This window comes from Panulirus ornatus, chromosome 64 (assembly GCF_036320965.1).
Source record: "Panulirus ornatus isolate Po-2019 chromosome 64, ASM3632096v1, whole genome shotgun sequence".
Classification (NCBI taxonomy): Eukaryota; Metazoa; Arthropoda; class Malacostraca; order Decapoda; family Palinuridae; genus Panulirus; species Panulirus ornatus.
The window spans coordinates 28223276-28249163 of NC_092287.1; the positions used below are offsets into that span (position 1 = coordinate 28223276).

The 25888-nt window shown below is 41.2% G+C and overlaps 1 protein-coding gene across 1 annotated transcript in view; it reads right to left on the bottom strand.

The window, feature by feature from the left end:
• Mau2 (Mau2 sister chromatid cohesion factor) overlaps window positions 1-25888 on the bottom strand; it is a 116548-nt gene that overhangs the window by 67491 nt on the left and 23169 nt on the right. Inside the window, exon 5 of the mRNA XM_071657254.1 lies at window positions 21686-21806. Within this exon, the coding sequence (XP_071513355.1) occupies window positions 21686-21806 (121 nt within the window). The remainder of the gene's footprint in view (window positions 1-21685; window positions 21807-25888) is intronic.

Sequence of the window (25888 nt, forward strand, 5' to 3'; positions counted from 1 at the left end):
TAAGAGAGATGTGTGGAAATAAAAAGAGCGTGGTTGAGAGAGCAGAAGAGGGTGTTTTGAAGTGGTTTGGGCACATGGAGAGAATGAGTGAGGAAAGATTGACCAAGAGGATATATGTGTCGGAGGTGGAGGGAACGAGGAGAAGAGGGTCAAATTGGAGGTGGAAAGATGGAGTGAAAAAGATTTTGTGATTGGGGCCTGAACCTGCAGTAGGGTGAAAGGAGGGCAAGGAATAGAGTGAATTGGAGCGATGTGGTATACCGGGGTTGACGTGCTGTCAGTGGATTGAATCAAGGCATGTGAAGCGTCTGGGGTAAACCATGGAAAGCTGTGTAGGTATGTATATTTGCATGTGTGGACATATGTATATACATGTGTATGGGGGGGGTTGGGCCTTTTCTTTCGTCTGTTTCCTTGCGCTACCTCGCAAACGCGGGAGACAGCGACAAAGTATAATAAAATAAATAATAATATATATATATATATATATATATATATATATATATATATATATATATATATATATATATATATTTTTTTTTTCATACTATTCGCCATTTCCCGCGTTAGTGATGTAGCGTTAAGAACAGAGGACTGGGCCTTTGAGGGAATAACCTCACCTGGCCCCCTTCTCTGTTCCTTCTTTTGGAAAATTAAAAAAAAATGAGAGGAGAGGATTTCCAGCCCCCCGCTCCCTTCTCTTTTAGTCGCCTTCTACAACACACAGGGAATATGTGGGAAGTATTCTTTCTCCCCTATCTCAGGGATATATATATATATATATATATGTATATGCACATATATATATATATATATATATATATATATATATATATATATATTTTTTTTTTGCTTTGTCGCCGTCTCCCGTATTTGCGAGGCAGCGCAAGGAAACAGACGAAAGAAACGGCCCAACCCACCCCATACACATGTACATACACACGTCCACACACGCAAATATACATACCCACACAGCCCTCCATGGCTCACCCCAGACGCCCCACACGCCCCAACTCAACCCACCGACAGCACGCCAACCCCGGCACACCACATCGCTCCAACTCACTCCATTCCCCGCCCTCCCCTCACCCCCCTGCATGCCCAGGCCCCGACCACACAAAATCCCCTTCACTCCATCTTTCCACCTCCAATCCGGTCTCCCTCCCCTCCTCGTTCCCCCCACCTCCGACACACACATCCTCTTGGTCAACCCTTCCTCACTCATTCTCTCCATGTGACCAAACCACCTCAAAACACCCCCCTCCGCTCTCTCAACCATGCTCCCCCTACTTCCACACATCCCTCCCACCCCCACGCCACTCACCCGATCAAACCACCTCACACCACACACCGTCCCCAAACACCTCACCTCCAGCACATCCATCCTCCCGCGCACAACTCCATCCACAGTCCACGCCCCGCAACCACACAACATTGTTGGAACCACCATTCCTTCAAACATACCCATTTTTGCTTTCCGAGATAATGTTCTCGACTTCCACACATTCTTCAAGGCTCCCAGAATTTTCGCCCCCTCCCCCACCCTATGATCCACTTCCGCTTCCATGGTTCCATCCGCTGCCAGATCCACTCCCAGATATCTAAAACACTTCACTTCCTCCAGTTTTTCTCCATTCAAACTCACCTCCCAATTGACTTGACCCTCAACCCTACTGTACCTAATAACCTTGCTCTTATTCACATTTACTCTTAACTTTCTTCTTTCACACACTTTACCAAACTCAGTCACCAGCTTCTGCAGTTTCTCACATGAATCAGCCACCAGCGCTGTATCATCAGCGAACAACAACTGACTCACTTCCCAAGCTCTCTCATCCACAACAGACTTCATACTTGCCCCTCTTTCCAAAACTCTTGCATTCACCTCCCTAACAACCCCATCCATAAACAAATTAAACAACCATGGAGACATCACACACCCCTGCCGCAAACCTACATTCACTGAGAACCAATCACTTTCCTCTCTTCCTACACGTACACATGCCTTACATCCTCGATAAAAACTTTTCACTGCTTCTAACAACGTGCCTCCCACACCATATATTCTTAATACCTTCCACAGAGCATCTCTATCAACTCTATCATATGCCTTCTCCAGATCCATATATATATATATTTTTTTTTTTTTGCTTTGTCGCTGTCTCCCGTGTTTGCGAGGTAATGGAAGGAAACAGACGAAAGAAATGGCCCAACCCACCCCCATACACATGTATATACATACATCCACACACGCAAATATACATACCTACACAGCTTTCCATGGTTTACCCCAGACGCTTCACATGCCCTGATTCAATCCACTGACAGCACGTCAACCCCGGTATACCACATCGATCCAATTCACTCTATTCCTTGCCCTCCTTTCACCCTCCTGCATGTTCAGGCCCCGATTACACAAAATCTTTTTCACTCCATCTTTCCACCTCCAATTTGGTCTCCCACTTCTCCTCGTTCCCTCCACCTCCGACACATATATCCTCTTGGTCAATCTTTCCTCACTCATTCTCTCCACGCGCCCAAACGATTTCAAAACACCCTCTTCTGCTCTCTCAACCACGCTCTTTTTACTTCCACACATCTCTCTTACCCTTACGTTACTTACTCGATCAAACCACCTCGCACCACACATTGTCCTCAAACATCTCATTTCCAGCACATCCACCCTCCTGCGCACAACTCTATCCGTATATATATTATTTATTTATTCTTTATTATACTTTGTCGCTGTCTCCCGCATTAATGAGGTAGCACAAGGAAAGAGACAAAAGAGTGGCCCAACCCACCCACATGTACGTTTTTTTTTTCATACTATTCGCCATCTCCCGCGTTAGCGAGGTAGTTTTAAGAACAGAGGACTGAGCCTTTCAGGGAAATCCTCACTAGGCCCCCTACTCTGTTCCTTCTTTTGGAAAATTATAAACAAGAGGGAAGGATTTCCAGCCCCCCTCTCCCTCCCCTTTTAGTTGCCTTCTATGACACGCAGGGAATAAGTGGGAAGTATTCTTTCTCACCAATCCCCAGGGATAGGTTACACATGTATATACATATATCATACTTTGTTGCTGTCTCCCACGTTAGCGAGGTAGGTAAGGAAACAGACAAAAGAATGGCCCAACCCACCCACATACACGTCCACACACGCACATATACATACCTGTACATTTCAACGTATACATACATATACATACACAGACATATACATATATACACATGTACATAATTCATACTAGCTGCCATTATTCATTCCCATCACAATCCCGACACACATGAAATGACACCTCCCTCCCCTGCATGCACGCGAGGTAGCACTAGGAAAAGACAACAAAGGCCACATTCGTTCACACTCAATCTCTAGCTGTCATGTATAATGCACTAAAACCACAGCTCCCTTTCCACATCCAGGCCCCACAAAATTATGCATGGTTTACCCCAGACGTTTCACATGCTCTGGTTCAATCCATTGACAGCATGTTGACCCCGGTATACCACATTGTTCCAATTCATTCTATTTCTTGCACGCCTTTCACCCTCCTGCATGTTCAGGCCCCGATCGCTCAAAATCTTTTTCACCCCATCCTTCCACCTCCAGTTTGGTCTCCCACTTCTCGTTCCCTCCACCTCTGACACACATATCCTCTTTGTCAATCTTTCCTCACTCATTCTCTCCATGTGACCAAACCATTTCAAAACACCCTCTTTTGCTCTCTCAACCACACATCTCTCTTACCCTTTTATTACTTACTCGATCAAACCACCTCACACCACACACTGTCCTCAAACATCTCATTTCCAACACATCCATCCTCCTCCGCACAACTCTATAACCCATGCCTCGCAACCATATAACATTGTTGGAACCACTATTCCTTCAAACATACCCATTTCTGCTTTCTGAGATAATGTTCTCGCCTTCCACACATTTTTCAACACTCCCAGAACTTTCGCCCCCTCCCCCACCCTGTAACTCACTTCTGCTTCCATGGGTGCATCCGCTGCCAAATCCACTCCCAGATATCTAAAACACTCCACTACCTCCAGTTTTTCTCCATTCAAACTTACCTCCCATTTGACTTGTCCCTCAACCCTACTGTTCCTAATAACCTTGCTCTTATTCACATTTACTCTCAGCTTTCTTCTTTCACACACTTTACCAAACTCAGTCACCAGCTTCTGCAGTTTCTCACCCAAATCAGCCACCAGCGCTGTATCATCAGTGAACAACAATTGACTCACTTCCCAAGCCCTCTCATCCATGCATAATTGCCCCTCTCCAAAACTCTTGCATTCACCTCCCTAACAACCCCATCCATAAACATATTAAACAACCATGGAGACATCACGCACCCCTGCCGCAAACCTACATTCACTGAGAACCAATCACTTTCCTCTCTTCCTACTCGTACACATGCCTTACATCCTCAATAAAAACTTTTCACTGCTTCTAACAACTTGCCTTCCACACCATATACTCTTAATACCTTCCACAGAGCATCTCTATCAACTCTATCATATGCCTTCTCCAGATCCATAAATGCTACATACAAATCCATTTGCTTTTCTAAGTATTTCTCACATACATTTTTCAAAGGAAACACCTAATCCACACATCCTCTACCACTTTTGAAACCACATTGCTCTTCCCAATCTGATGCTCTGTACATGGTTTCACTCTCTCAATCAATACCCTCCCATACAATTTCCCAGGAATACTTAACAAACTTATTTATCTATTTATTTATTTTGCTTTGTCGCTGTCTCCCGCGTTAGCGACGTAGCGCAAGGAAACAGAAGAATGAATGGCCCAACCCACCCACATACACATGTATATACATACACGTCCACACACGCAAATATACATACCTATACAGGTATTGACTGAGAGGATGAAGGCATGTACAGAGCATCAGATTGGGGAAGAGCAGTGTGGTTTCAGAAGTGGTAGAGGATGTGTGGATCAGGTGTTTGCTTTGAAGAATGTCTGTGAGAAATACTTAGAAAAGCAAATGGATTTATATGTAGCATTTATGGATCTGGAGAAGGCATATGATACAGTTGATAGAGATGCTCTGTGGAAGGTACTAAGAATATATGGTGTGGGAGGCAAGTTAGAAGCAGTGAAAAGTTTTTATCAAGGATGTAAGGCATGTGTACGTGTAGGAAGAGAGGAAAGTGATTAGTTCTCAGTGAATGTAGGTTTGTGGCAGGGGTGTGTGATGTCTCATTGGTTGTTTAATTTGTTTATGGATGGGGTTGTTAGGGAGGTGAATGCAAGAGTTTTGGAAAGAGGGGCAAGTATGAAGTCTGTTGGGGATGAGAGAGCTTGGGAAGTGAGTCAGTTGTTGTTCGCTGATGATACAGCGCTGGTGGTTGATTCATGTGAGAAACTGTAGAAGCTAGTGACTGAGTTTGATAAAGTGTGTGAAAGAAGAAAGTTAAAAGTAAATGTGAATAAGAGCAAGGTTATTAGGTACAGTAGGGTTGAGGGTCAAGTCAATTGGGAGGTAAGTTTGAATGGAGAAAAACTGGAGGTAGTAAAGTGTTTTAGATATCTGGGAGTGGATCTGGCAGCGGATGGAACCATGGAAGCGGAAGTGAATCATAGGGTGGGGGAGGGGGCGAAAATCCTGGGAGCCTTGAAGAATGTGTGGAAGTCGAGAACATTATCTCCGAAAGCAAAAATGGCTGTGTTTGAAGGAATAGTGGTTCCAACAATGTTGTATGGTTGCGAGGCGTGGGCTATGGAAAGAGTTGTGCACAGGAGGGTGGATGTGCTGGAAATGAGATGTTTGAGGACAATATGTGGTGTGAGGTGGTTTGACAGAGTAAGTAATGTAAGGGTAAGAGAGATGTGTGGAAATAAAAAGAGCGTGGTTGAGAGAGCAGAAGAGGGTGTTTTGAAATGGTTTGGGCACATGGAGAGAATGAGTGAGGAAAGATTGACCAAGAGGATATATGTGTCGGAGGTAGAGGGAACGAGAAGAAGTGGGAGACCAAATTGGAGGTGGAAAGATGGAGTGAAAAAGATTTTGAGTGATCGGTGCCTGAACATGCAGGAGGGTGAAAGGCAGGCAAGGAATAGAGTGAATTGGATCGATGTGGTATACTGGGGTCGACGTGTTGTCAATGGATTGAATCAGGGTATGTGAAGCGTCTGGGGTAAACCATGGAAAGTTCTGTGGGGCCTGGATGTGGAAAGGGAGCTGTGGTTTCGGGCATTATTGCATGACAGCTAGAGACTGAGTGTGAATGAATGGGGCCTTTGTTGTCTTTTCCTAGCGCTACCTTGCACACATAAGGGGGGAGGGGGATGTTATTCCAAGTGTGGCGAGGTGGCGATGGGAATGAATAAAGGCAGACAGTGTGAATTGTGTGCATGTGTATATATGTATGTGTCTGTGTGTGTATATATATATATGTACATTGAGATGCATGGATATGTATATTTGCGTGTGTGGACGTGTATGTATATACATGTGTATGGGGGTGGGTTGGGCCAATTCTTTCGTCTGTTTCCTTGCGCTACCTCGCAAATACGGGAGATAGCGACAAAGCAAAATAATAATGAAAAAAAAATCTTAACATATACATATAAATACACACACAGACATATACATATATACACATTTACATAATTCATACTGTCTGCCTTTATTCATTCCCATTGCCAACCCGCCACACATGAAACAACAACCTCCTCCCCCAATCACTCAAAGCATTTTTCACTTCATTGTTCCACTTCCTCCTCAATTTCCCCTTCTTTTTGTTTGTTCCACTTCCAACACATATACCCCCTCAGTCAGCCTCTCCTCATTCCTCTCCATATGTCCAAACCATCTTTAGCCCATTTGATACACATTCCTCTTACCACCACACCTCTCCATTACTCTGTTATTTCTGTGATCAACCCTCAGATATTTGATATCCCAATTATCTACCCTCCTCTGCACCTTTTTATATATAACCCCAGCCTCACATCATACAATACAGTTAGGACAACTATACCAGCTTATATACCTATCTTTACTGTAACAGATAGTGACTTTTTCTACACAGTCTTCATTGCATCCAGAACCTCAACCACCTCATGGCTTAATTCGATGATTTACTGTACTTCTCTAAATTGCAAAAAGACTCTGTTATATCAACACAGCTGGCTTCCGTTAGAGCACACAATTATCTAATGATGAAATTAATATCTGTAAGGGTTTAGTGTATGCCAGTTTGTCGAAACTAGTGGATCCTAATTGCCCTAAAAGATTTGTAAGAGCTATAACACTTTAAAAAAAGACAGATATACATATTACTAAAGCAGATAAGGCTAACACTGTTGTGATTATGAACAAAAATAATTATTTATCTAAAATGAATGATTTTTTAAATGATGACACAACATATTTTAAACTCAGTAAGAATCCCCTAGAAGCAGTTAATTCCCATTTCAATAAAGAACTGGAGTTGTTGTTGAAAGATAATGGTTCTCTCATCAAAACTTTTTCATCTTTGTCCCCTTCATTGCCATATATGTATGGACTTATCAAAACACAAACAAAATTTTCCAGCAAGACCTATAGTGAGTTATAGTGAGTTCAGTAGGCTCCATCACATAAATTGTCAAAATGGTTAGTTCTCTATCAAGCCCTTTAGTGGGTAAGATATCAAATTCTAATATCATGAACAATGTAGATTCTGTTAAAAAGCTTAACAATATCAATGTTCATTTTGATTTCAACCTTGTTAGCTTTGATGTTTCCTCACTGTTCACAAAAGTTCCAGCTGATGACCTTTTAAAATATTTATTTGATGTTTTGGATGATATTCATTTACTTGTTTCAAAGTCTGCTTTCTTTGAACTGATAAAATTGTGTATAAAAAATTGTGCATTTCAATTCAATGGAGAATATTATGCTAAAAAATTTGGTAGGGCAATGAGTAAACCTCTTTCACCTGTACTAAGTAATCTTTAAATGGAATTCTTTGAAACAAAATTACTAAAGGATATCTTACCTTCCAATGCAATTTGGTTTAGGTATGTAGATGATGTTCTTTGTGTTTGGCCAACAAATTAAAATTTACAAATATTTCTCCCCATACTTAACAATTTAGTACCTTCCATCAAATTTACTGTAGAAAATGAAAATAATGGTATGTTACCATTTTTAGATTGCATGATCCATAGGCAAGGAAACAAGTTTGAATTTAGCATATACAGAAAACTTACCAATGTATGCTCATATCTCCATTATTACTCATCTCAACATGACAGTTAAATTATCATCTCAATCTATGTTCCTTAGGGCATTGCGTATTTGCAGTCCAAAGTATATTGATGATGAGTTTGAGAAGATATATTCTGTTGGATCTAAGTTAAAGTACCCTAGATCTTTCATTGATAAATCCCATAAGTGAGCAAAGAAATAATTTTATAGAGTGGAACCCAAACCTCCCATTGACACCAAGAATCTTTTAGTTCTCCCTTTTAATAATAATTTTACTTTACTTTCCATGTTCCTTAAATCCTTTAATGTAAATGTTGCCTTCAGCAACAATAATAATATAAAGAATATCTCAATCAGGAACTTGCCAGAAAATTCTCCTGGATGCATCTATAAAGTGCCATGTAGAAATTGTGATAAGTTTTATGTTGGGCAGACTGGTAAGGATCTTTCTGTTAGACTTAAGCAACATAAATATAGTATAAGAACAGAACACGAATCAAATACCTTGTTTAATCATGTTAAAAACTATGATCATTGTACTGACTGGAGTAATGCCATCTCAGTTATTAATTCTAACTCCAGTACCAAGAGAAATATCAGTGAATACTCTACTATTAAATACACAAAGAATTATAACCTTAATATTAGTGAAGGTCTAAAAAAATTGGATAGCTATATTGTTGATAAAATTTGTAAACAACTCTTCTTCTTGTCCACATAATAAGTTTACAATATGCTTGTTGTCTGTCTTGGACAATCACTTGTTTACCAAAGGTGTCCTAGCTATGTCTCTTCATTGTATATCAACTGACTTATATTTCTTTCTTGTATCTCCCCTGATGATATGATTATTACATGAAAGTGCACTTGGGAACTTATCATGTTTCATTTTCCCTGTGGACTCATAGGAATGTGTATATATATGTCTGTGTATGTATATGTTGAAATGTATATGTACGTATATGGGCATTTATGTATATATATGTTTATGTGGGTAGTTGGGCCATTCTTCATCTGTTTCCTTGCGCTACCTCTCTGACGCTGGAAGCAGCAGTTGAGTATAATAATAATAATGAGTGAGGAAAGGTTGACAGAGGACATTGTGTCAGAAGTGGGGGGAAGAAGGAGAAGCAAGAAACAAAATTAGAGGTGGAAGGATGGAGTAAAACGAATTATGAGCCCTGAACATGCAGGACGGTGAAAGGCACGCATGGAACAGAGTGAATTGGAATGATGTGGTATACTGGGGTAGACGTGCTGTCAGTGGACTGAACCAGAGTAAATGAAACATCCAGGGGAAACCATGGAAAGGTCTGTAGGGCCTAGATGTAGACAGGGAGCTGTGGTTTTGGTGCATTATATATGACAGCTAGAGAATGAGTGAGCTGATAAGGCCTTTTTTCATCTGTTTCCTGGCAATACTTCGCACAAGCAAGAGGCGGCGATGCTTTTTCCTGTGAGGTATGGTGGTGCCAGGAATGGATGAGAGTGAGCAAGTATGAATATGTACATGTGTTTATATGTATGTGTATGTATATGCATGTATATATGTATATGTATGAATATGGGCATATATGTATACTGTGTATATGAGTGGATGGGTCTTTCTTCATCTGCTTCCTGGCACTACCTAACTAATGTGGGAAATGGAGGTCAAGTGTAATAATGATATTTATTATTATTTATTTTGCTTTGTCGCAGTCTCCCGCGTTAGCGATGTAGCGCAAGAAAACAGACGAAAGAATGGCCCAACCCACCCACATACACATGTATATACATACACATCCACACACGCAAATATACATACCTGTACATCTCAAAGTATACATATATATACATACACAGACATATACATATATACACATGTACATAATTCATACTGTCTCCCTATATTCATTCCCATCACCACCCCGCCACACATGAAATAACAACCCCCTCCCCCCGCATGTGCACGAAGTAGTGTTAGGAAAAGACAACAATGGCCACATTCGTTCACACTGTCTCTAGCTGTCATGTATAATGCACTAAAACCACAGCTCCCTTTCCACATCCAGGCCCCACAGAACTTTCCATGGTTTACCCCAGACGCTTCACACGCCCTGGTTCAATCCACTGACAGCATGTCAACCCCGGTATACCACATCATTCCAACTCACTCTATTCCTTGCACGCCTTTCACCCTCCTGCATGTTCAGGCCCCAATCACATAAAATCTTTTTCACTCCATCTTTCCACCTCCAATTTGGTCTCCCACTTCTCGTTCCATCCACCTCTGACACATATATCCTCTTGGTCACTCTTTCCTCACTCATTCTCTCCATGTGACCAAACCATTTCAAAACACCCTCTTCTGCTCTCTCAACCACACTCTTTTTATCACCACACATCTCTCTTACCCTATTATTACTTACTCAATCAAACCACCTCACACCGCATATTGTCCTCAAACATCTCATTTCCAGCACATTCACCCTCCTCTGCACAACTCTATCTATAGCCCACACCTCGCAACCATATAACATTATTGGAACCACTAATCCTTCAAACATACCCATTTTTGCTTTCCAAGATAATGTTCTCGACTTCCACACATTCTTCAACGCTCCCAGAACTTTCGCCCCCTCCCCCACCCTATGATTCACTTCTGCTGCCATGGTTCCATCTGCTCCCAAATCCACTCCCAGATATCTAAAACACTTCACTTCCTCCAGTTTTTCACCATTCAAACTTACCTCCCAATTGACTTGTACCTCAACCCTACTGTACCTAGTAACCTTGCTCTTTTTCACATTTATTCTCAGCTTTCTTCTTTCACACACTTTACCAAACTCATTCACCCGCTTCTGCAGTTTCTCACACGAATCAGCCACCAGCGCTGTATCATCAGCGATCAACAACTGACTCGCTTCCCAAGCTCTCTCATCCACAACAGACCGCATACTTGCCCCTCTTTCGAAAACTCTTGCATTCACCTCCCTAACAACCCCATCCATAAAAAATTAAACAACCATAGAGACATCACACACCCCTGCCACAAACCAACATTCACTGAGAACCAATCACTTTCCTCTCTTCCTACATGTACACAAGTCTTACATCCTCAATAAAAACTTTTCACTGCTTCTAATAACTTTACCCCACACCATATATTCTTAATACCTTCCACAGAGTATTATCAACTCTATCATATGCCTTCTCCAGATCCATAAATGCTACATACAAATCCATTTACTTTTCTAAGTATTTCTCACATACACTCTTCAAAGCAAACACCTGATCCACACATCCTCTGGCACTTCTGAAACCACACTGCTTTTCCCCAATCTGATGCTCTGTACATGCCTTCACCCTCTCAGCCAATACCCCCCATACAATTTCCCAGGAATACTCAACAAACTTATACCTCTGTAATTTGAGCATTCACTTTTATCCCCTTTGCCTTTGTACAATGGTACTATGCAAGCATTCCTCCAATCCTCAAGCACCTCACCATGAGTCATACATACATTAAATAACCTTACCAACCAGTCAACAATACAATCACCCCTTTTTTTAATAAATTCCACTGCAATACCATCCAAACCTGCTGCCTTGCCAGCTTTCATCTTCCGCAAAGCTTTTACTACCTCTTCTCTGTTTACCAAATCATTCTCCCTAACCCTCTCACTTTGCACACCACCTCAACCACAACACCCTATATCTGCCACTCTATCATCAAACACATTCAACAACATTATTATCATTATTATCATTATTATTATCCCTGGGGATAGGGGAGAAAGAATACTTCCCACACATTCCTCACTTGTCATAGAAGGCGACTAAAGGGGACAGGAGCAGGGGCTGGAAACCCTCCTCTCCTTGTATTTTAACTTTCTAAAAGGGGAAACAGAAGAAAGAGTCACGTGGGGAGCGCTCATCCTCCTCGAAGGCTCAGACTAGGGAGTGTAAATGTATGTGGATGTAACCAAGATGAGAAAAAGGATAGATAGGTGGTATGTTTGAGGAAAGGAACCTGGATGTTTTGGCTGTGAGTGAAACGAAGCTCAAGGGTAACGGGAAGAGAGGAAAGAGAGGAAAGTGATTGGTTCTCAGTGAATGTTGGTTTGCAGCAGGGATGTGTGATGTCTCCATAGTTGTTTAATTTGTTTATGGATGGGATTGTAAGGGAGGTAAATGCAACAGTTTTGGAAAGAGGGACAAGTATGCAGTCTGTTGTGGATGAGAGAGCTTGGGAAGTGAGTCAGTTGTTGTTTGCTGATGATACAGTGCTGGTGGCTGATTCGTGTGAGAAACTGCAGAAGCTGGTGACTGAGTTTGGTAAAGTGTATGAAAGAAGAAAGCTGAGAGTAAATGTGAATAAGAGCAAGGTTATCAGGTACAGTAGGGTTGAGGGACAAGTCAATTGGGAGGTAAGTTTGAATGGAGAAAAACTGGAGGAAGTGAAGTGTTTTAGATATTTGGGAGTGGATTTGGCAGCGGATGGAACCATGGAAGCAGAAGTGAATCATAGGGTGGGGGAGGGGGTGAAAATTTTGGGAGCCTTGAAGAATGTGTGGAAGTCGAGAACATTATCTCGGAAAGCAAAAATGGGTATGTTTGAAGGAATTGTGGTTCCAACAATGTTGTATGGTTGCGAGGTGTGGGCTATGGATAGAGTTGTGCGCAGGAGGGTGGATGTGCTGGAAATGAGATGTTTGAGGACAATATGTGGTGTGAGGTGGTTTGATCGAGTAAGTAATAAAGGGTAAGAGGGATGTGTGGTAATTAAAAGAGTGTGGTTGAGTGAGCAGAAGAGGGTGTTTTGAAATGGTTCGGTCACATGGAAAGAATGAGTGAGGAAAGAGTGACCAAAAGGATACATGTGTCAGAGGTGGAGGGAACGAGAAGAAAAGGAAGACCAAATTGGAGGTGGAAAGATGGAGTGAAAAAGGTTCTGAGTGATCGGTGCCTGAACATGCAGGAGGGTGAAAGGCGTGCAAGGAACAGAGTGAATTGGAACAATTTGGTATACCAGGGTCGACATGCTGTCAATGGATTGAACCAGGGTGTGTGAAGCGTCTGGTGTAAACCATGGAAAGTTCTGTGGGGTCTGGATGTGGAAAGGGAGCTGTGGTTTCAGTGCATTATACATGACAGGTAGAGACTGCATGTGAACAAATATGGCCTTTATTGTCTTTTCCTAGCACTACCTCGCGCACATGCGGGGGGAAGGGATTGCTATTTCATGTGTGGCGGGGTGGTGATAGGAATGAATAAAGGAAGACAGCATGAATTATGTACATGTGTATATATGTATATGTCTGAGTGTCTGTATATATATGTATACTTTGAGATGTATAGGTATGTATATTTGCGTGTGTGGACGTGTATGTATATACATGTGTATGTGGGTGGGTTGGGCCATTCTTTCATCTGTTTCCTTATGGTACCTCTCTAACTCTGAGACAGCGACAAAGTAAAGCAAAATAATATAATAATTATTATAATAATCATAAAAAATAATAATTCACTCATATTCGCCTCCCCCCATGCTAGCAAGGTTCCTTCTTTTGGAAAAGTAAAAAACTGGAGGGGAGGATTTCCAGCCCCCTGCTCCCTCCCCTTTTAGTCACCTTTTACGACACGCAGGGATCACATGGGAGGTATTCTTTCTCCCCTATCCCCCATAATAATAATAATAATTTTTTTTTTTTTTTTATACTTTGTCGCTGTCTCCTGCGTTTGCGAGGTAGCGCAAGGAAACAGACGAAAGAAATGGCCCAACCCCCCCCCCATACACATGTACATACACACGTCCACACACGCAAATATACATACCTACACAGCTTTCCATGGTTTACCCCAGACGCTTCACATGCCTTGATTCAATCCACTGACAGCACGTCAACCCCTGTATACCACATCGCTCCAATTCACTCTATTCCCTGCCCTCCTTTCACCCTCCTGCATGTTCAGGCCCCGATCACACAAAATCTTTTTCACTCCATCTTTCCACCTCCAATTTGGTCTCCCTCTTCTCCTCGTTCCCTCCACCTCCGACACATATATCCTCTTGGTCAATCTTTCCTCACTCATTCTCTCCATGTGCCCAAACCATTTCAAAACACCCTCTTCTGCTCTCTCAACCACGCTCTTTTTATTTCCACACATCTCTCTTACCCTTACGTTACTTACGCGATCAAACCACCTCACACCACACATTGTCCTCAAACATCTCATTTCCAGCACATCCATCCTCCTGCGCACAACTCTATCCATAGCCCACGCCTCGCAACCATACAACATTGTTGGAACCACTATTCCTTCAAACATACCCATTTTTGCTTTCCGAGATAATGTTCTCGACTTCCACACATTTTTCAAGGCTCCCAAAATTTTCGCCCCCTCCCCCACCCTATGATCCACTTCCGCTTCCATGGTTCCATCCGCTGACAGATCCACTCCCAGATATCTAAAACACTTCACTTCCTCCAGTTTTTCTCCATTCAAACTCACCTCCCAATTGACTTGACCCTCAACCCTACTGTACCTAATAACCTTGCTCTTATTCACATTTACTCTTAACTTTCTTCTTCCACACACTTTACCAAACTCAGTCACCAGCTTCTGCAGTTTCTCACATGAATCAGCCACCAGCGCTGTATCATCAGCGAACAACAACTGACTCACTTCCCAAGCTCTCTCATCCCCAACAGACTTCATACTTGCCCCTCTTTCCAGGACTCTTGCATTTACCTCCCTAACAACCCCATCCATAAACAAATTAAACAACCATGGAGACATCACACACCCCTGCCGCAAACCTACATTCACTGAGAACCAATCACTTTCCTCTCTTCCTACACGTACACATGCCTTACATCCTCGATAAAAACTTTTCACTGCTTCTAACAACTTGCCTCCCACACCATATATTCTTAATACCTTCCACAGAGCATCTCTATCAACTCTATCATATGCCTTCTCTAGATCCATAAATGCTACATACAAATCCATTTGCTTTTCTAAGTATTTCTCACATACATTCTTCAAAGCAAACACCTGATCCACACATCCTCTACCACTTCTGAAACCGCACTGCTCTTCCCCAATCTGATGCTCTGTACATGCCTTCACCCTCTCAATCAATACCCTCCCATATAATTTACCAGGAATACTCAACAAACTTATACCTCTGTAATTTGAGCACTCACTCTTATCCCCTTTGCCTTTGTACAATGGCAGTATGCACGCATTCCGCCAATCCTCAGGCACCTCACCATGAGTCATACATACATTAAATAACCTTACCAACCAGTCAACAATACAGTCACCCCCTTTTTTAATAAATTCCACTGCAATACCATCCAAACCTGCTGCCTTGCCGGCTTTCATCTTCCGCAAAGCTTTTACTACCTCTTCTCTGTTTACCAAATCATTTTCCCTAACCTTCTCACTTTGCACACCACCTCGACCAAAACACCCTATATCTGCCACTCTGTCATCAGACACATTCAACAAACCTTCAAAATACTCATTCCATCTCCTTTTCACATCACCACTACTTGTTATCACCTCCCCATTTACGCCCTTCACTGAAGTTCCCATTTGCTCCCTTGTCTTACGCACCCTATTTACCTCCTTCCAGAACATCTTTTTATTCTCCCTAAAATTTACTGATAGTCTCTCACCCCAACTCTCATTTGCCCTTTTTTTCACCTCTTGCACCTTTCTCTTGACCTCCTGTCTCTTTCTTTTATACTTCTCCCACTCAATTGCATTTTTTCCCTGCAAAAATCGTCCAAATGCCTCTCTCTTCTCTTTCACTAATACTCTTACTTCTTCATCCCACCACTCACTACCCTTTCTAAACAGCCCACCTCCCACTCTTCTCATGCCACAAGCATCTTTTGCGCAATCCATCACTGATTCCCTAAATACATCCCATTCCTCCCCCACTCCCCTTACTTCCATTGTTCTCACCTTTTTCCATTCTGTACACAGTCTCTCCTGGTACTTCCCCACACAGGTCTCCTTCCCAAGCTCACTTACTCTCACCACCTTCTTCACCCCAACATTCACTCCTCTTTTCTGAAAACCCATACTGATCTTCACCTTAGCCTCCACAAGATAATGATCAGACATCCCTCCAGTTGCACCTCTCAGCACATTAACATCCAAAAGTCTCTCTTTCGCACGCCTGTCAATTAACACGTAATCCAATAACGCTCTCTGGCCATCTCTCCTACTTACATAAGTATACTTATGTATATCTCGCTTTTTAAACCAGGTATTCCCAATCATCAGTCCTTTTTCAGCACATAAATCTACAAGCTCTTCACCATTTCCATTTACAACACTGAACACCCCATGCATACCAATTATTCCCTCAACTGCCACATTACTCACCTTTGCATTCAAATCACCCATCACTATAACCCGGTCTCGTGCATCAAAACCGCTAACACACTCATTCAGCTGCTCCCAAAACACTTGCCTCTCATGATCTTTCTTCTCATGCCCAGGTGCATATGCACCAATAATCACCCACCTCTCTCCATCAACTTTCAATTTTACCCATATTAATCGAGAATTTACTTTCTTACATTCTATCACATACTCCCACAACTCCTGTTTCAGGAGTATTGCTACTCCTTCCCTTGCTCTTGTCCTCTCACTAACCCCTGACTTCACTCCCCAGACATCTCCAAACCACTCTTCCCCTTTACCCTTGATAATAATAATAATAATAATAATAATATTTTTTCACCTAACTGCCTTTTCCTCCCCTTAATGAGTTAACATTAAGAACAGACACATACACTCTTTAACTGTCATGTATACTGCACCAAAACTGGGGACCACCATCCACAGCCAAACCCCACAGACTTACTCCATGGTTTACCTTGACTGCTTCATACATCCTAGTTCAGCCCTATGACAGCATGTTAACCATAATATAGCATATTGATCCAATTCATTCTATCTAATGCACACTTCTTGCCTTTCTGAATATTCAGGCCCCGATACCCAAAGGCCTCCATCACTCCATCCTTCCATGTCCTTCTTAGCTGTATTAAGATTAATGAAATATTGGCAAATACAGGTTCAAAACCAATAATCATGACAACATAACATTTTTCATGAGAAATAAAACTAAGGAGTAAAAGGACTCGTACCATCTAAATATTAAAATAAAGTATAATAAAAAATCTGAAGTGATGGGGATCAATAGATAAGTAGAAAAGGAAAATAAGAATGGCAATAAACAAAGAAAGACAAGAACATGAAAAGAGAAGAAATGAGGTCACAGAAATAACAATTCCATTAATGAGAACAAAAAAGACATGGAGAAAATAATAAATGTATAGAACAAAATCCAAATGGAGAGAATAATAAATGTATAGAACAAAATCCAAATGTATAATTCTCATATGTGAACAAAACAAAGAACAAAATTTGACAGTGGACTTTTTTAAAGTGGGTGTAGAATATGAAAATGATCTAAAGGAAATATTCATTGTGGTAACTGATCAGTATTCAGTACAAAAATCAGAGAAGATAGGCAACAAAATGTTCAGTCAATATAATGAGATTGTCAATACAGATACTGAACTAACAAAAAGCTAACAAAAGTAAAGCTACAGATCAGCTAATGCAGAACCTAGCACCAGGATTGTATGGAATACAAATCATTTACCGTGAAGAGAAGATGACAATAGCATAACCAACAATGCTACTGATGAGATGAAGCCTGGCTGAAAACTAGTTAGGAACAGAATCAAAATCTCAGAAAATGTACAAAAAAAAATGTAGGTAGGCCTGATACACCACAAATGCAATATCTTATCTTTATATATTACAAAAGAGACAGAAAAATATCAGATATGATATATCACTGGGAAAAAGTGAGCTTGTAGTACTTGTATTTGACTAAACAGTTGATGAGGACTTTAAAAAACATTACTGAGAAAACAAAGCTCAAATTGGAGATATAGCTGTCGTAACTTCAGAAAGAAAAATCTATGGGAAGGTACACTGGGGAATGGTAAACCCCAGCCAGAATGACAATTCAATGTGAAATCTGTGATGAGATGTTTGGTACATAGGTACCAATGGCATGGAGTAGAAGAAAGAGGTCAAAAAGGGAGAAACTTGATAGATAAAAAATGTCAACAGCCCTTAAGAGTGTAGGTATGTACCATGGAGAATATACAAGAGGAAAAGCAGTAAGTTGCATATGAAAGGTATAAGATAGAAAAGAATGAGTACAGTAAACTAAGAAGTAGCAGAGAAATCCTAAAAAAACAGAAGACAAGGAAAGTGAATATCCAAAACTGTTCCGTTATTTCATCAGGGCAAGACTATCAGTTAAAGGGCAGCTACTCTGTGAGGGCAAAGATGGTTATGTTTGATGGCACTGACAGCATAGCAGTCCCTAAGGCGCCATAGGGGTGCAAGTCAAGGGCCTTGAATGCAAAAATAAAAGAGGGTGGATGTATTGGATATGAAATGCTTGAGGACAACATGTTTTGTGAGCAGGGTTCATTGAGTAAAGGATGACAGAGTAAGAAAGAAGTGTGGCAGTACACTGGGTATGGTAGTGAGAGCTAAAGAGGATCTGTTGAAATGGTTTGGGCACATGGAGAGGATGAGTGTGGAGAGACTGGCTAAGAAAATAGACATGCCAGAAATGGAGAGAACAAGGTGAAAGGGGAGACCTAGACCAGATGGAAGGATGGAGTGAAAGATGCTTCGAGTTACTAGGGCCTCAGCATGCAGGACAGTGTAAGTCGTGCATACGATAAAACAAACTTGAGCAATATGGTAGAAAGGGCGCGATGTGATGGCAACAGACTGAAGCAGGGCACATGAAGTGGTTAGGGGAAACCATGGAGAAGTTTGCAGTGTTTGACTGTGAATAAGAGGCTCTGATTTTAGTGCATAATACATAATAGGTAGAGACTGGATGTGAGCAAATGAGGCTTCTCTGTGGAAAATGATGAACAAGAAGGAAAGAAAAAGATTTGCATATAAGTAATTATTTATTATATATTTATTACACTTAACCGCCGTCTCCCACGTTAGCAAGGTAATGCAAGGAAACATGAGGAATGGCTCAACCCACCCACATACTCATGTATATACATAGATGCCCACACACGCACATATACATAAATATACATTTCAATGTACATATATACATATGTACATAACTATACCTGCTGCCTTCATCCATTCCTGTCGCCACCCCACCACATACAAAATAGCATCCCCCCAGTGAGGTAGCAAAAGGAACAGACAAAAAAGGCCACATTCTCAGTCTCTAGCTATCATGTGTAATGCACCGAAACCACAGCTCCCTTTCAAAATCCAGGCCCCACAGACCTTTCCATGGTTTACCCCAGATGCTTCATATGCCCTGGTTCAATCTATTGGCAGCATGTCAACCCAGTATACCACATCGTTCCAATTCACTCTATTCCTTGCACGCCTTTCACCCTCCTGTATGTTCAGGCCCCGATCACTCAAAATTCTTGTCACTTCATCCTTCCACTGCCAATTTGGTCTCCTGCTTCTTCTTCCCTCCACCTTTGACACATATATCCTGTTTGTCAATCTTTCCTCATTCATTCTCTCCATGTGACCAAACCATTTCAATACAACATTTCAACACACCCTCTCCTGCTCTCTACACCACACCCTTTTCATTACCACACACCTCTCTTACCCTGTTATTGCTTACTCGATCAAACCACCTCACAACGCATACTGTCCTAAAACATTTTATTTCCAATACATCCACTGTCCTCTGCACAACCCTACTTACTGTCCATGCCTCACAACCATATAACATTGTTGGAACCACTATTCCTTCAAACATATCCATTTTTGCTCTCAGAGATACCTTCCACACACTCTTCAATGTTCCCAGAACCTTTGCTCCCTCCCCACCCTGAGACTCCCTTCCACTTTCATGGTTCCATCCACTGCTAAATCCACTCCCAGATATCTAAAACACTACACTTCCTCCAGTTTTTCTTCATTCAAACTTACCTCCCAATTAACTTGTCCCTCAATCCTACTGAACCTAATAACCTTGCTCTTATTCACATTTACTCTCAACTTTCTTTCACACTCTTTACCAAACTGAGTCACCAAACTCCTGCAGTTTCTCACCCGAATCAGCCACCAGCGCTGTATCCTCAGGGAACAACAACTGACAGTTCCCAAGCCCTCTCATCCAGAACAGACTGCATACTTGCCCCTCTCTCCAAAACTCTTGCATTCACCTCCCTAACCACCCCATCCATAAGATAATTAAACAACCATGGAGACATCATGCACCCCTGCCACAAACTGACAATGACTGGGAACCAATCACTTTCCTCTCTTCCTATTCATACACATGCCTTACATCCTTGGTGAAAACTTTTCAATGCTTCTAGCAACTTACCTCTCACACTATATACTCTTAAAACCTTCCACAAAGCACCTCTATCAACCCTATCATATGCCTTTTCCTGATCCATAAATGCCACATACAAATCCATCTGTTTTTTAAGTACTTCTCATGTACATTCTTCAAAGCAAATGCCTGATCCACACATCCTATACCACTTCTGAAACCACACTGCTCTTCCCCAATCTGATGCTCTGTACATGCCTTTACCCTCTCAACCAATACCCTCCCATGTAATTTCCCAGGAATACTCAACAAACTTATGTCTAAATTATAATATGCACCTCAAGTTTGGTCTCGACACATAAAGAAGCATAAAATCTATTATAGAAAGTCCAGCAGAGGACACTAAGGGAAGGCTTGATTACATCTCGCAATTTTCTTAATCAAACTGACAATGTCAACAGGGAATAATTCCTTGAGAGATGCAAAGAAAGAGCAAGTCACAGCAAGAAACTTGTTAGGAAAGATGTACAGAAATACTTCTGTAGCAACAGAATTGTGGATCCAATTCAAAAGATGATAGCAAATTAAGTAAAAAAATATAGGGTCCTGCAAGTGCAGAGCTCCCTGCCTATACTACACAAATAGATAATCACATACTTTATAATAAGGGATAAGGTGCAAAAATATGCATGACTATCATTAGTAACTTGTACTTCACCAATTTACTAAAAACAACATCCTGACCTTATCTGAATTTTTGTCAATAGTAATTAACACTGCATGAGTAAAATTACATCTCCAACCATGGAAATGCTTTTGACATGTGGCATAACACCACTTCCACAACATAGCATAAATCAGTCCAAGAACAGACAGACCTTGAAGGAAATTCTACACACTACACTGTTAAAATTTCTTTATGTTTCTCAATCATGTTTAAATGAGAATATCTTTCATAAAGTGACTTGCCTTGTTCTAAAAGTTAAGTGATTTTCTGTAAGGATTCCCACAGCCTGATAGTCTTTTACAACCATTTACCTTTTAGACACAAACCTACCTTGTTCTGAGAGTTGTGTGATGTTTTGTATGGACTGCTGTAACTGTTTGAGGGCTGGTTTAACACTCTTCACCTGCCCACTCTTAAGGTTGTGGCACACAAGCAACACAAGGTAGAACACCTGATATGAGTACATAAGAAAACTACTTTCACTTTTTATTAAATCACTGTTTATAATTCTGCACCTGTCGAAATGCAGTTTTGAAAATAGCAAGATTTCTATCTGACCTGTAAAGGCATGTAAGTTAATGATACCATGTGAGTGAGAACAACAAACTGTCACTTATTCATATGTCACACCAGAATAACAAATTTCAAGTTGAAGAAACCTAAAATCAGTGTAACAGTTGCCTGGTTTACAGGCAAAGACAAATGAGGAGGTTAATGATGCATCTTAAAGAGAATTAAAGAAGAGTACATAGAAGCTACAGCAATACATAGCATTATAATGAAAATGGACTCTGTCTGCCCTTTCCATTTTACAGTAAGCAGATATGTGGTACAAACACTACTAATGTAATACCCTAGGCACAGACTCTCATCAGGAGGATATTAGCCTACAACAAGAATGAAATATGCCATGGATATTTACTTAACAACCTTTTAATTCTCTAATTAAAAGAATGAAATTACAGGTACACCACCGATCTTCCAGCACTCTTGGTTCCAAAGCCTCGCCGGATTAACCATTTAGCCGGACCAACCGTGGTCACGTAATAATAATTCATCAACACACCTCCAACCCACTACTTATACATCTTCCATGTGTCTAAAGTATACCATGGACTGCCAGAAATTTAAATAAAAAAATATTAAATGTAAATTAAATAAATAAATGAAATACAGGTAATTGTACAATAGTACATTAGTTTGAATCCTGTGGGGGTCTTCTTCATCCTCTGTTGTTAGTGTTTTCCCAGGTCTGCGTCACCAGAATAATGCAGTTTCATCTGCATTATACACCTGCTCAGAACTGAGGTGCTCATCAGCTACGAGTTTCACAAATTCATCCACATACTCAGCAGCTCCTTTGTGGTTTGCAGACCTCTTTTCTCCACACACTTCATTCATGCAAATTCTATGACGCTTCTTGAATCTTTGAAGTCATCCTTCACTATAGTCATGCTCATGTTGTCATTTAAGCTCTTCATGGAACAACTTAGCCTGGTCCATTATCATGCTACCTGACAAGTCCACTCTATCATTCCAACCCTGTCAAAACCATTCCATCACTCGATCGTGCTCACTACTCTTACCATCTTTCATAATTTTTCTAATAGTCACTTGCTTCTTGGAATTGCAATCTGCATAGAATTTCTATATTTTCTCCCTTTACTTCTTTATATCATAAACAGTTGATGAACCAATACTGTAGATGTGAACCAATACTGTAGATGGCATACAGCTTATGCACTGAAACACCATGGTCCATTTTTTCAACAGTTCTACTTTATCTTTGATCAATGTGGACTGGTGTTTACGTGTAACACCATGACTGACACTCATATGTCTTAGAAGCCGTAGCTAGGGTTAAATTTAAGCAAAATAATCTAAAAATTTCACACAATTGCGGTACCACCACCACCAAGTGCAGTGTAAAGACTGTAAATAAGCGTGCCCTAAACACAATGCCATCTGTGGCTACCCAGTAAACTGGTCTGGTGGCCACGGTAATTTCAAGTTCCCTCGTGTAATTTTGTATGGACTAAAGGAAGTGCCAAACCATCAGTTGCCAGAAATTCGGTGGTATACCTGTACTTGGGTTAAGAATTCCTTTGCAAAATAATATGCATTTGCATGTGACGAACAATATATGTGTAACTAGTATGCAAGAACTGGACTTCTTAATTTCTAATATTAATGCTACTAACTGAGAGATATGAACTACAACAGATGCTGTCAGTTTTCTGAAAATATGGATTATCATTCTTCAAAATAAAAACCACAGTACCTTAACAATACAATAATGCATAAGTGGCATCCTTCTTCTTCAAATAAGTGGCACAATTTCTACCTGCAGTCAAAAGGTATTAGGTAGAAGCAATTAGTGGGAACATTAAGTAGGGAGCGGGGGGCTGGAAATCCTCCCCTCTCATTTTTTTTTTAATTTTCCAAAAGAAGGAACAGAGAAGGGGGCCAGGTGAGGATATTCCCTCAAAGGCCCAGTCCTCTGTTCTTAACGCTACCTCACTCGCGGGAAATGGCGAATAGTATGAAAAGAAAAAAAAAAAAATTAAGTAGGAGTGTTCAAATTACAGAGGTATAAGTTTGTTCAGTATTCCTGGGAAATTATATGGGAGGGTATTGATTGAGAGGGTCAAGGCATGTACAGAGCACCAGATTGGGGAAGAGCAGTTTGGTTTCAGAAATGGTAGAGGATGTGTGGATCAGATGTTTGCTTTGAAGAATGTATGAGAAAAATACTTAGAAAAACAGATGGATTTATATGTAGCATTTATGGATCTGGAGAAGGCATATGATAGAGTTGACAGAGATGCTCTGTGTAAGGTATTAAGGGTATATGGTGTGGGAGGTAAGTTGCTAGAAGCAGTGAAAAGTTTTTATCAAGGATGTAAGGCATGTGTATGAGTAGGAAGAGAGGAAAAAAACTGGTTCCCAGTGAATGTCGGTTTGCGGCAAGGATGCTTGATGTCTCCATGGTTGTTTAATTTGTTTGTGGATGGGGTTGTTAGGGAGGTAAATGCAAGAGTTTCAGAGAGAGGGGCAAGTAAGCAGTCTGTTGTGGATGAGAGGGCTTGGGAAAGAAGTCAGTTGTTGTTCGCTAATGATACAGCCCTGGTGGCTGATTCAGGTGAGAAGCTGCAGAAGTTGATGACTGAGTTTGATAAAGTGTGTGAAAGAAAAAAGCTGAGAGTAAATGTGAATAAGAGCAAGATAATTCGGTTCAGTAGGGTTGAGGGACAAGTAAATTGGGAGGTGAGTTTGAATGGAGGAAGTGAAGTGTTTTAGGTATCTAGGAGTGGATTAAGCAGTGGCTGGATACATGGAAGCAGAAATGAGTCACAGGGTTGGGGAGGGGGCGAAGGTTCTGGGAGCATTGAAGAATGTGTGGAAAGTGAGAACATTATCTCGGATAGCAAAAATGGGTATGTTTGAAGGAATAGTATTTCCAACAATGTTATGAGGTTGTGAGGCATGGGCTATAGATAGGGTTGTGCAGAGGAAGGTGGATGTGTTAGAAATGAGATGTTTGAGGACAATATGTGGTGTGAGGTGGTTTGATCAAGTAAGTAATGAAAGAGTGATAGAGATTTGTGGTAAAAAAAAGAGTGTGATTGAGAGAGCAGAAGAGGGTGTATTGATATGATTTGGTCACATGGAGAGAATGAGTGAGGAAAGATTGACAAAGAGGATATATGTATCAGAGGTGGAGGGAACAAGGAGAAGTGGGAGACCAAATTGGAGGTGAAAGGATGGAGTGAAGATGATTTTGAGAGATCAGGGCCTGAACGTACAGGAGGGTGAAAGGTATGCAAGGAATAGAGTGAATTGGAACAATGTGGTATACCGGGGTTGACGTGCTATCAGTGGATTGAACCAGGGCATGTGAAGTGTCTGGGGTAAACCATGGAAAGTTTTGTGGGGCCTGGATGTGGAAAGGGAGATGTGGTTTCAGTGCATTACACATGACAGCTAGAGACTGAGTGTGAACGAATGTGGCCTTTTGTCTTTTCCTAGTGCTACTTTGCACGCGTGCACGCGGGGGGAGGAAGGATGTTATGTCATGTGTGCCGAGGTGGCGACAGGAATGCATAAAGGCAGCAAGTATGAATATGTACATGTGTATATATGTATATGTCTGTGTATGTATTTATATGTATACGTTGAAATGTATAGGTATGTATATGTGCGTATGGACGTGTATGTATATACATGTGTATGTGGGTGGGTTGGGCCATTCTTTCGTCTGTCTGTCTCCTTGTGCTACCTCGCTAACGCAGGAGACAGTGACAAAGTATAATTAAAAAATAAAAATTAGGTAGGAGCTTCTGTAAACACTGAGCTAGAGCTGCTCTCTGCCAGTGGCCTGTTAAGAGTGGGGTACTAATGGCTAAGAAGTGGCACTGGAGTTCACTAGTTGTGGAGACTATTACTGTAGCCACCCCCATGAGGGAGTTCCAGGTGGGAACAGACATCAGAGATATAGATAGATAGCAATACTGCAACTGGTTCTCACAAAAG